Source organism: Carassius gibelio, chromosome B17, assembly GCF_023724105.1.
Source record: "Carassius gibelio isolate Cgi1373 ecotype wild population from Czech Republic chromosome B17, carGib1.2-hapl.c, whole genome shotgun sequence".
NCBI classification, from domain to species: Eukaryota; Metazoa; Chordata; class Actinopteri; order Cypriniformes; family Cyprinidae; genus Carassius; species Carassius gibelio.
This window is the reverse complement of record NC_068412.1, coordinates 17,047,358-17,060,748: the sequence shown is the minus strand read 5'-3', so window position 1 is coordinate 17,060,748 and position 13,391 is coordinate 17,047,358. Positions and strand designations below refer to the sequence as shown.

The 13,391-nt window shown below is 35.9% G+C and overlaps 1 protein-coding gene across 1 annotated transcript in view; it reads left to right on the top strand.

Moving 5' to 3' along the window:
- qrsl1 (glutaminyl-tRNA amidotransferase subunit QRSL1) overlaps positions 1-5,980 on the top strand; it is a 7,661-nt gene extending 1,681 nt beyond the window's left edge. Inside the window, exons 6-11 of the mRNA XM_052580206.1 lie at positions 283-458; positions 548-660; positions 1,811-2,003; positions 2,523-2,640; positions 4,953-5,158; positions 5,563-5,980. Of these exons, the coding sequence (XP_052436166.1) occupies positions 283-458; positions 548-660; positions 1,811-2,003; positions 2,523-2,640; positions 4,953-5,158; positions 5,563-5,780 (1,024 nt within the window). The 3' untranslated portion in view covers positions 5,781-5,980. The remainder of the gene's footprint in view (positions 1-282; positions 459-547; positions 661-1,810; positions 2,004-2,522; positions 2,641-4,952; positions 5,159-5,562) is intronic.
- The last annotated feature ends 7,411 nt before the right edge of the window (positions 5,981-13,391 follow it).

Below are 13,391 nucleotides of genomic sequence, written 5' to 3'. Positions count from 1 at the left end.
TGAACCTATGCTTCAATACAAGCATGTTCATTAAGCTTAGTACATATATGTAAGGGAAAGGAATATTTATTTGTATATCTGGAATAGTTTATCATATAATTCAAGATATAATTCAAATTTTGTCCTTGTGACCTTTTTCAGGTGGCTAATTGAGCAAAATGTTATTATTTACTAATGTAGTACTGTGCATTTGATTGATAAGTGTTCATGTACACACTGAGTTATGCATGTAAAAAAAAGTCAATAATATTTGGATATGTTATATATCTAATCTTCTCTTAGAGCCTTGGGGTCTGATACAGGAGGCTCTACACGAAACCCTGGTTCTCTCTGTGGGGTCGTGGCTCTGAAGCCCACGTACGGCCTGCTCTCTCGTCACGGACTCATCCCTCTGGTCAACTCAATGGATGTGCCCGGAATCATGACCAGGAGTGTCCATGATGCTGCCACGGTCTTAAGTATGCGATCTGTTTGAGGGTGAGATTAACATATGAAGGTCACTGATTTAGATCTGGACCTTATGTTTTTTATTGATTCTGGTTTTTAGGGATTCTGCAGGGCCGAGATGAGAGAGACTCAACAACTGTCGAGGCACCCAGCACCCCACCCAGCCTTCCTGAGCACTTTGACATTAGAGACATATGTGTCGGCATACCAAAGGTACAGCTGCATTCAAAACGCCCACTGGGAGACAGCAGCTCAGTGTGGTTAAAAGAAAACGAGTTCATACAAGCTCATACATGTTTTTACAAATTATCTTAGCATATGTACAAAATGTTATATTTCCATAATTAAAGTGAAAATCCATTTCAGGCTTATATAAAAATATAACAATTATTGAAATGAAATACTGACCTAAAATGTATCTATTATTTAATTAATAAGTATCAATATTTATGATTATATTGATTCTTTTTTTTTTAAATAAGTGTTTATATTTCACATGAAAAATGAAAAATTATGTTTTATTATGCCTTAGTAGCATGTTAGAATTTGAAAACTTATAATTCTTGTTGCTATAATGTGAAAAAATGCTTAAATTAAATCTTTAAAAACATATATAATGGTAATAATTATTTCATTTTACTTTAATTAATGCTGCTTCATTTTTAAAGAATCCAGGCAGGATTATTATAATATAATAATGAAACTGACACACTGTTTTTTTTATTTAATTTTTTTTATTTAGGGCACAATAATGCGACAACACAAAAATATTTTTATAAAAAGATGTTAAATAATGTTGTTGTTTTTTTTGTTTTTTTTTTGATGGAATGTGAGCCATACATTTTTTATTAGTTTTGTTTCCATCCACCTTTTTTATGTGCTTTTTTAAAATATTGCATAAAAAAATGAATGGATGGAAATGCCAAGATGTGCATAAATTCTGAAAATGAACATAAAAATGCGTACAGTATATGCACATTAGAGAAGAAAAATGCACATAAACTATGATAGAAACACATTTATTGAATAAATTCCTCCATGCACATGGAAAAAGTCATGTGACTTTGCGCTATGAGACAGGATAACTTGACTAACCAGAGGACCAGTCTCCTCCACAGCAAGTAATTCATCATATATGAAAATTATTATATTCAGTGGCTTCTCCTAGTTTCCTTAGTGATATTTAGTGATATTAGCACTAGTTTACCAGAAAGTGACAATTTTGTTCTCTTTGACTCATTGGATGAAAACAGTGCTTTAATCACAAATGTTTTATGCAATATTCCAGTTTTGTGCATACGTTGAAACATAGCTATTGTAAGATTAACCTGATGATATTGTAATAGAGTTTCTATGATTTTAGGAATATCACGCCCCGGGCCTGTCTAAAGACATTCTGTCCCAGTGGAGTCGAGTCGCAGCCATGTTTGAGCAGGCAGGGGCGAGGGTTCAAGAAGTATCTCTGCCACACACACAGCACTCTATCGTCTGTTACCACGTCCTGTGTTGCTGTGAGGTTGCATCCAACATGGCACGTTTCGATGGGCTTGAATATGGTGCGTAAAGCTTAACCATGTCTAAAACTGTCACAATACATTATGCAGCTGTGGCCTAATGGTTAGAGAGTTGGACTTGTAACCCAAAGGTGGCAGGTTCGAGTCTCGGTGCTGGCAGGAGTTGGGGGGGAGTTAATGAAAAGCGCACTCTTCCACTCTCAATACTCATGGCTGAAGTGCCCTTGAGCAAGGCACTGAACCCCCAGTTGCTCCCTGGGTACTGGATATATAGCTGCCCTCTGCTCCGGGTGTGTGTTCACAGTGTGTTCACTTCTCACTGCTGTGTGTGTGTGTGTGTGTGTGTGTGTGCGCACTGGGATGGGTTAAATGCAGAGCTCAAATTCCGAGTATGGGTTACCATACTTGGAAAATGTCACGGCTTTCACATACGTATAAACACGATGGATTTAAAATCTAGGTGTTATTTTATAGCTAGAACTACAAACTAAAATTTGAACATATCCATTTGAGTTTTGAACAGTGCTGTGTTTCTGAAAATGTCCTTTTTTACCTCCTCAGGCCATCGTAGTAAAGTCGACAGCTCCACAGATGCCATGTACGCCACCACACGACATGAAGGCTTCAACAATGTGGTTCGCCGAAGAATACTCTCAGGAAACTACTTCCTTCTGAAATCGTGAGAGTCTCAAAAAGAGAACCACTATTGTCTCACACCTATTTTAGATGTGTAGATTTGTACTTCATAGTTTTTATCACCTCTCACGCAAATTCATCTTTAAAGATGTACAAAACGTGGTAAACTGTGTTGTAAGTAGCTTACACTTGCTTACACCCCCAAGCTCTGACCACTTCTCATTTCTACAACTGGACTGGTACCACATTAATTTTTAGAGTCAGACAACGGTTTAAAAGTTTGGGGTAAGGTTTGATGTTAACACTTTACAGTAAGTTTGCATTTGTTAACCTTAGCTAACTACTTTAGTTAATATGAACTAACAAGTAAAAGTACTTCTGAAGCATTTATTAATCTTTATAAATTTTATTATGAACATCCAAATACATTATTCCAATCAAAAGTTGTGTCTGTTAAGTATTATTTAACGGACCTCAGCTAACATTTGCATTTTTATTAACTAACATTATACACTCACCTAAAGGATTATTAGGAACACCTGTTCAATTTCTCATTAATGCAATTATCTAATCAACCAATCACATGGCAGTTGCTTCAATGCATTTAGGGGTGTGGTCCTGGTCAAAACAATCTCCTGAACTCAAAACTGAATGTCAGAATGGGAAAGAAAGGTGATTTAAGCAATTTTGAGCGTGGCATGGTTGTTGGTGCCAGACGGGCCAGTCGGAGTATTTCACAATCTGCTCTGTTACTGGGATTTTCACGCACAACCATTTCTAGGGTTTACAAAGAATTGTGTGAAAAGGGAAAAACATCCAGTATGCGCAGTCCTGTGGGCGAAATTGCCTTGTTAATGCTAGAGGTCAGAGGAGAATGGGACGACTGATTAAAGCTGATAGAAGAGCAACTTTGACTCAAATAACCTCTTGTTACAACCGAGGTATGCAGCAAAGCATTTGTAAAGCCACAACACACACAACCTTGAGGCGGATGGGCTACAACAGCAGAAGACCCCACCAGGTACCACTCATCTCCTCTACAAATAGGAAAAAGAGGCTACAATTTGCACGAGCTCACCAAAATTGGACCGTTGAAGACTGGAAAAATGTTGCCTGGTCTGATGGGTCTCAATTTCTGTTGAGACATTCAGATGGTTGAGTCAGATTTTGGCGTAAACAGAATGAGAACATGGATCCATCATGCCTTGTTACCACTGTGCAGGCTGGTGGTGTAATGGTGTGGGGGATGTTTTCTTGGCACACTTTAGGCCCCTTAGTGCCAATTGGGCATCGTTTAAATGCCACAGCCTACCTGAGCATTGTTTCTGACCATGTCCATCCCTTTATGACCACCATGTACCCATCTTCTGATGGCTACTTCCATCAAGATAATACACCATGTCACAAAGCTCGAATCATTTCAAATTGGTTTCTTGAACATGACAATGAGTTCACTGTACTAAAATGGCCCCCACAGTCACCAGATCTCAACCCAATAGAGCATCTTTGGGATGTGGTGGAACGGGAGCTTTGTGCCCTGGATGTGCATTCCACAAATCTCTATCAACTGCAAGATGCTATCCTATCAATATGGGCCAACATTTCTAAAGAATGCTTTCAGCACCTCAGCGAAAGGGGGTCAAACACAGTATTAGTATGGTGTTCCTAATAATCCTTTAGGTGAGTGTAACGTTAATTAATAGGACCTTATTCTAAAGTGTAACCAATTACTATTATTTATGTATTAATTTTTTAAAATAAATTAATACATTTATTCAGCAAGGATGCATTACATCGATGAACTAAACTAACAGTAAAGTAACAGAGTAATGGCTGCTGAAAACTTATCTTCGCCATAACAGTTATGCATAACTGCATTTAACTATATATATAGATAGATAGATAGATAGATAGAAATGTTCAGATAAATGCAGATATGGTGTGAATAAGAGATTTGTTTCAAAAGCATAAAAAAACTAACCAAAAACGGTAGCACATTAGTTATCACTCTGAACCTTAGATACCCAAAGAAGTTATTGTAAAATGTGACATGCATTTTCCTCAAGTATTTTGTGTAAGAAATTGTCTGACAAAAAGAAATGTCAATCACTTACTCAGAGTGTAAGTATGCCAAAATCTGAAGCCAATGCTGTGAGGCTGAACTATATTTAATACGGTTTTACTTTACTTTACTTGACCATATTTTATTAAATGTTTTAATAATAAAAAAAAATGCACCAAAATTTTAAGATTTTACCACAATATCTTCATTACTTTCAGTTTGCAAAGATGTGTCTTAGTTTTACTCTGATATCAGCATTTCAAATCTACACATTTCCCTTCCTTTCTTCTCAGGAACTACGAGCGTTACTTTGTGAAAGCTCAACAAATGCGGCGTCTTATCGCTGAAGACTTTAAAAATGTGTTTCGCTCTGGCATAGATGTTGTCCTTACACCCACAACGCTGAGTGATGCAGCACGCTACTCTGACTTCATACAGGAAGACAACCGCACGCGCAGTGCTCAGGAAGATGTCTTCACCCAACCTGTCAACATGGCAGGTAAGTACAGGAAGTGGATCTAAGAGAGAAATTACAAGAAGGATCCACCGAGTTGCATCCTTTGCATGTCCTTGACGGCTTATCTGGTCACCTGTGCAAATTTGATCTGTATCACCTGATTTGACAGGCCAATTTGCCTTACCGAGGTCAGTCAGGGAGTTTTGCGTGACAACAACAACCAAGAAGGGCATTTGGCCTCCAGCTAAATGTGACCTTTTGACTAAAGCGGGTTATTTTCCTAAAGCAGCATAAACAGATTTACAATTGAGCTTTTAACGGATCAATGAACCAACCGATAAAACCAAAGTTAATTCATCTTTTTCTGATCTTTTCTAAGCCAAAATAAATCCTGTATACAGTATGTGTATTTACAGTGTATGATCTTCACTTTTTTTCCACAACAGGTTTGCCTGCTGTCACGGTACCAACAGCCCTCTCACACAGAGGTCTTCCCATCGGCCTGCAGCTGATTGGTCAAACACTACAGGACTGGAAGTTGTTGACCGTAGCCCACTGGATGGAACAAAAAGTCAATTTTCCAACGATCCATCTACATGGAGAATCAAATGAGAGCGAGTTGAACCGATCAGTCAGAGAAAGGACACATACAATCGGATCATAACCAAATTGAGGAGTAGAGTACCAAGGAAATAAAACCTGTGAGGGTTCTATTTAGTGTCTAGGTTCATAAGAAGTAAGAATGTGAGTGTGAATGCTGTATGAGCGCCCACTGGACATATGGGACTTGTCTGTATTTTGGACTGTGGTCTGAGTGATTCATTCTCCCTTCATGTTCTCAAAATACAACATATTTATTCTGCAGCATTGGTGTTCGTGGAGTTAAACTTACTAGTAATAATTTTCTTTTTTTTTTTAAATGCAAGTAACAGCAATTTTATTTGTGAACATTTTGAAGACAGTAAAGCATAGATGGTAACTGGCAATTCAGATTTGAATAAATCAAGAACATATAATTATTTTAAAATTAAAAATGGCATTGTGTTATGAACTAGGGGTGCTCCGATCAGGGTTTTTGAGGCAGATACTATCTTTTTAAAGCCTTATTTTTATCATGTGGAATAGTAATACTCCAATCAGGATTTTTAGATACTTATTCAGGGCCTGAATTTCATTTTTGAAAATGGGGAAGAATTTCCCTCGTATAGGTGACTTGTTAGAGGAGATGTTTTTTTTTTGTTTTGTTTTTTGAGGGGTGGAGGGGAAAATTTTTAACGAGATTTTTCAAAAATACATATTTATCTTTTTTAAATGTTAGATCATGAAGTGCATTTTTTTTTTTACTCATGCAATTGTTGCATAAAAGCAATATAATTATCACATCCCAGTTGCACAAGCAAGTGGCAAAACATTTAAACTGCTTTTCTTAAGTCATCACAAACATTCTAAATTAAAACTTACCAATGACAGAAACACTCAGCTCTGTTGCTGTTTCTTTTGCATTAGTCAGCTGGAAATGTGTCTTGACCCCCCAAAAATTCTAACAAAACGTTTCCCAGTGGTTTACAGTAGTATCAAATGTACTTAAAAACATACTAAAAGTTTACCAAAGTTTGACTCCAGGAAAGGCCCCGTTTTCAAAATGTCAGCCGCCAGGTCCTTAAAATGACCATTACTCCTTTGTATTCCTCCTAGAACAGAAATATTGGTGTCTGATACATGTTTTGGCCATGTAATATTCTAATTAGAATATTTGCATGATAGATAAGTGATTACAAGTCCAATTATATATTAAAGCAATTGGTTACAAGCACATTTATGGGGAAAATGTGTACAAATTTCCCTTAAGTACAGGTACATGTAAAAAAAAAAAAAAAAGAATATCATGGGAAAATTATTTAATTTTTTTTGTCATTTAATTTAAAAAAGCAAACCTTTTTATGTTCTAGATTCACTGCACACAAACTGAAATATTTAAATAGTTTTTTGGTTTGAATTATGATGTTTAGGACTTACAGTACAGCTTCAGTATCTCAAAAAATGTGAATATTTTCTCAAAGATCAAACAAAAAAAAGATTTACAAAACAAAAATGTTCAATGAAGACAATATTGTTGATTGTCTTCTGGAAAACTGTCAAGTCAGTAGTCTTTCCCATAATTGTGGTTGCACGTTCTGAACTAGCCCAGGAGGTACCCAGTATTTATACTCCTAATTAATAAAACCAATCAAGTTCAAAATGGAATATTCAAATTTTTTGAGATACTGAATTTTTTGAATTTTTATTTTTATTTTTTGAAATTTTCCTAAGCTGTAAGTCGTAACAAACAGAATTAAAACAAAAATCTATTGAAATATTTCTGTTTGTGTGCAATGAATTTAGAATATACAAAAGTTTACTTTTTTTAAGTAAATTACAAAAAATAAAGAACTCTTCCTTTAAATAGTCAAGGATGGATTTTGTTTGAGCAAAATGGTATACGCTGTGCTGCCAACAACATTTCAATGAGTCAAGCAATATCAAATGTCAGTATTCTCTTCCACCATCTTCTGAATTGCTGAAAATTGTGAATTTAGTTTTGTTGGGTTTAGTATAATGCCACCTTTATACTCACAAACACCTCTAGAGGATGCATTACATATGTATTACCTTATTAAAATTGAAATGAGTGACCATTTTAGAGGTTTCACACACAGGCCTCTGATCAGGCTAATACAGGTTTGTTTATGATCAAAGTTATACAACTCCAATTAAAGTTACTTTTGGCTGCAATAACTTTTACATCAAATGGAAAGTCGGTGTTTTAGCAAAAAAAAAAAAAAAAAAAACGGGTACTGAGTAGGAGTTAGTGTGAATACTGGTAAAGTGGGACACTTTCTGATAATTTATATTCTGCATACTTTTTTATTATGATCCAAATGTCTTAGTCGCTCATATGATACTATTCTAAATAGTTTAGGAGCTCTACTATACTATAGACAATAAAAAATAAAGAAACATTAAACACAGGATGGATGACTCTTCCTCAAACACAAAATGACCACATTTTTCAAGGCACTACTGTCAAACTGGGACACTTAAAACACATTCAGTTGTTATTCAAGTTTAGGCCTTATAAATTAAATACACAATAACAATATAAACAACAATAATACAAACATCACGTTTTTAAGAAGGGGTGCAGGTACAGCAAATTCAACCCACCCCCTCACTCGCCTGCCCACAAAATTTTATATTAGGTTAAATTTATTTCATACAAATTAAAAAAAATAATAATAATAGCCTTTATTAACAGAGAGAGATGATTTTTTATATCTTAAGTAACCCGCTCTGTCTAGTCTGTTGGTCTCCGTGTCCACTTTGCTTCAAAATTTTTCTGTGCGTGACAAAATGGATGTGTGGCGTGAGAGCGTGTGAAAAGTGTTAATTGCGTGTGTCTCACGGTGAATGCGTGAGAGCTGGCGTAGTTTAAGTCAGTCTTTGTTGAAATATCTAGCTAACTAACTAAATGGTATGGAATGAGGGACAAATAAAAAGGTAACTCTATTCCTCCATTAGAATGACTTGAATGGCTGTCCCAGTTTGCCAGTACTACCCTGTCCCAATTTAACAATATGCTATTGGCAAACTGGGACAGTGTCAAAATCGCATAAAAAAAACCCAAGATGAATGTGATTTTTTTTTTAATTCTGATTCACCATTACATCCTACAACAAAATATGTATATGTTAACAATTATAAATGATCCATGAGTTGTTTTATTTTTATAACCTTAACATTATTTACCTCAGAATGCTATGTCATTTTACTTACCATCACAGTTCACTGCAAGGTTGTTAAATATGATGTGCCACAACCCGGATGTGATGTCATAGCCACAGAATTTTATTTTTATTTTTATCACATACTTGCTACTGATCAGCTCAGTGTTGTTTTTTAGTAAAAAAAAAAAAAAAAGATAAATAATTAAACTTACCTGTCCCACTTTACCCATTGTCCCACTTTACCAGTATTCACCCTACATGGCATAGGCTAAATTGTTTATATCTCTAGTTCACTGCAAACAATGATAAAACCTTACAGTATTCCATAAGTATGTAATCATGTCAGTTCAATTTAGACAAGTCTAATTTATTCACAGACCCAGAAAACATGGGGTTAAGATTACACTTAAGATTACTTGACTAAGTCAAATAATGAAGGAGTTAGGATATTTTAAGGGCTCCCTGCCCATCTTGGACGCCATCTTGAAAATTACACCTTTCTAGTGGTCAAACTTTTTGGTAAACTTTTAGTATGTTATTAATGACACCTAATCCTACAAAAAAAAAAAACAGCTGAGAAACCTTTTGTTAGAATTTTTTTAGGGTTAGGTGTTTTATTTTCATATATGCAGCTGCCTACATTTAAATCTTTATTACAAGCAATCCTGAGGTTCATAAAGAACTTTTTTTTTTAACCTAGGCACCAAGCCATTGTGTGTTGACTGTGAAACCTGCAAATTTTAATTATACCCATTTATGGTGTAATTACTAAATTTTTGTTTTCATATTTACAGCAAACAATTCACTGTCACTTTATTTGAACAATTCACTGTCACTCTTGCACTGCTGCAGACGCACCGCTCATGAAACACCCTGCTGGACCGAAACCATGTGCAGTGTGAATGCTTTAAAATCCATTAACATGATGGTGGGAAAAAAATATGTACCGTATACACATTGCAATCAGAGAATCTGTGAAAATGGAGTTATGTGTGTCTGATTCGAGTGTCTTCCATGCGAGCTGGACGACTACAAAAGCTAATTGTAGTCTTAGAGAATGGTTGTCCTTTTCCAGAAGAGCATTATTAAATCCACAGTTTCATGACAACCAAAGCAGCATTTGTGGTACAGTTCAACCATGCTCTGAAAGTGCACACATCCTGTTTCTAACGAATGACAGTAGCTTATACCGGAAATGAGCTTCAGTTATGCACAGAATGTGAAGTTATTTCTAAGGCTAAGGTAAACGGAATAAAGGGTTTCTGGCTGCTGCCTCTGGGGAAGTAACTTTTTAAACTGTCAAAACTGCTCTCATTGGCCTAGAGAGAGAAAGATAATTGCTAATGAAATCGGTCACACACAGACTTCTCGACACAGTCTGAAAACACCTGGCCACAACACACACACTGGTCTAAGAATGTACAGTACTTCTTCAGCCATTAGTCCTGGAAGGCTTTTCATTCATCACAAGTGAATGTGATTCTCACAGCAGGAAGCTGGTCTAATTTAATCAGTGAAGCTGTGCACTCATTTCTGTCTCCACCGGATGTGCTGGCCATCTGTGTGGCCACTCATATGTACACACACATACACAATACATATCACATAGTTTTTCATGCCACACTGGGCTTTTAAATATATATGACACAAAAAGCTGTTCTCCCACTAGTAAGATATTTTGACAAAATTTTGCAGGCAAAAAAAAAAAAAAAAATTAATTGTCTATTGTTAAAATGGCTCACAGCACAAATATCACAAATTCAAGGAAAAACAAAACAGTTTCCACCGAAGACAAGGGCTTCAAATAAATAAATACATAGCCTACATACATTAATCTTGATAAAGAATAATTCAATCTCTTAAGTTATTTTAAGATTCAATAGAGAAAACTATTTAGAAAGAATAACGGAGGTGGAAGGATGTGGCCATTTTTCACCTGAATGTGTGAGACTTTGGTTGTTAGCCAATTCCGTTAATTTTAGCCATAAAAAAAAAAAAGTTTTATGCTGCTTAAAATTGCAAATGGTATTCGTTATCATATTTGTTTATTTTTAGAACTATGTAGCGCAAAGAGGTTTATAGTTTACTGAACTTTTATATTTGTCAGACTTTGTTCCGTGCTTTGTGTGTTTTGCTCCTCATGTGCCTTTCTTGCCCTTATTTGGTCATGTTTCCTGTGCCTGTCACTGTACTGTTGATTAATTCCCCCGTTTCATCCCTTGTTACTTAAGCCCTGTGTTGTAGTCTCAAGCGTCTGGTGTTATGTCTTGTCATCATGCGTTCCAGAGCTGTGTTTGGTTTTATTTTTATCATTAATACGCGTGGCTTCGTGCTGCTCCCACGTCTCCTCGTTTCCTTTGCTTCCCTGTGAGATTGTGACAGTATTCTAGTTATTTACCCGAATCACAAATGTCACACTAACAAGAAATAGCTTCTGGTAAAAAAAAAAAAAAAAAAAAAAAATAGTTTTATGATTTCACCAGGTAGCCTACAATATGTTCCTGGAACAACATTCAAATCAACCAATCAGAATAGAGAGACCTTTTCAGGAAATATCTGTTTTAGGGTTAAGTGATTCTACACCCTTGTCAATCAGCTATCATTTCCCACTGATTTTAGGAACAAATTATGGGTATAGTTATGTTTAGGGGTAGGGATTGGTTTAAGTCTATACTTTTGGATAATAATTTTGATCAAGGAACATATCTTACTTGGCAAAATCAAAGTGGCCCCTCACAGTACCTTAGAACCGTTATACATAACAAACAGTTCGCTGGATTTTCACTTCTTCTCTTCAAGTGGCTCAAATGAGTACCTAACTTTCAACAGGCCAAAACAAAACCACATCCACCAGGTTGTAATTATTTTTTAGACATGTCACTTCAGCATGTTCTGTTTTCTGTAGATAAGATGGCAATCTAATTCTTCTTTTTTTTTTTTTTTTAACGATTGTCAGTAAGTGAAAAAAAAAAATAATAATTTGATGGAGAGGACAAGCTCCTCTTCAGTAAAGGTAGTCTACATTTATTTTCTAGTGGATGAAATACAATCATTTCACTAGGAATCGATGAGACCAGAAGAGTCACCCAAGAGTGAAACATTTCCACACAGATTTTGGTCATGTTAATCTGCCGTGCTGATCATAAAGCTGCTCGATTTAAAAATGACCTCTGTCATTTTTGACATGCTAACAACATCGAACTTTATCAGTATTAATGTTACTGCACCTAGCATGTCTACACCAAACCCAATGGGTATCTACACAATGCCTCAGAAGTGAATGTTGCAAATACATGTGTCTCATTGTCAGAACTAGCGCAAGCATGCATATGTGTTAAAAGCAGAAAAGGTGTCACTCCCAGACAACACTGATTATAATGAGTTCTGTTTGTTCTATTCGTGTCCCTTTCACACAAGAACAGTAACTATAAAACTAAGCCCCGGTTATACAGACAGGGTTTAGACTAAGCCAGGATTAGGCCATACAGTAGTTCAGTTAGGAAATTTAAGTAATTTTTATAAACGTGCATAGAAAAAAAAGCATTACTGATCGTCTGCCATTTTGAATACTCAATTGACTCAAATGATAGAATTCCTCTGTGCCATTCATTTTACAGCTGTGATATTCTCAAAGAATCTGAATGAGTATTAAACCTTTATAGGTATCATTACAGTTATCGTCCTTGGTATGGATAGACCTTAACTGAGACGCTTTAAGTGTGGAGCTACAAATCTGATAAATACAATTAAGATACTCACAGTAGAATGTTATGAGCCACTTCTGTGGGTTTTTGTATAGCCACACACCACCAAGTGTGTGTTTAAAAGAAATTGGGTGTGCATGGGTTACAATTAAACCACAGATTAACCATGTAAATTTTCACTTCTTTACAGAAAGTAGAAAGTAGAAAGAACGAGAGAGAAAGATGCAATCTCTGTAAGAAGAGAAATTATGGCTACCGAGCACTATGGTCACCCGGGCCCCATGAGGTGGTCTCTAATAAATGAGCAGAACTATTGACATAACGATGCTCTGAATAAAGGAACTTTTCATGGCCCGTTCCACTTTCACGTTTACACAACAGACTGAAAGATAGCTTCAAAGAGAAAGAGGAAGGTTACAGACGCTCTCATTCATGTCTGTCAGGTAAAGAAGCTATAGATCCTGGTCTGAACTCTCAGCTCAGGGACAAAACACCCTTATTATTCTGGTTTATTCTCATTTCAGACATGTTGATCTGACTTAGATCAGATCATGTGAGGGCCCGGAAGATGTCACATGAAACATGTCACACGTTACCTGCTTTTGTTATCGGACGAAGGAATGTTGTGCATTTACCGCAGTCTCTACCATTATTTTCTTCATAAAATGCATTCAAATATAGAAGAAGTGTTCTTTTACTGTTATTATATACTATGTTATTATCTATTAAAATATTCATCTGAAGCAGTGAACATTGACTTTTTTTTGTATTTTTTATAGATTTATTTTTATTTGAGTAATAATTAGT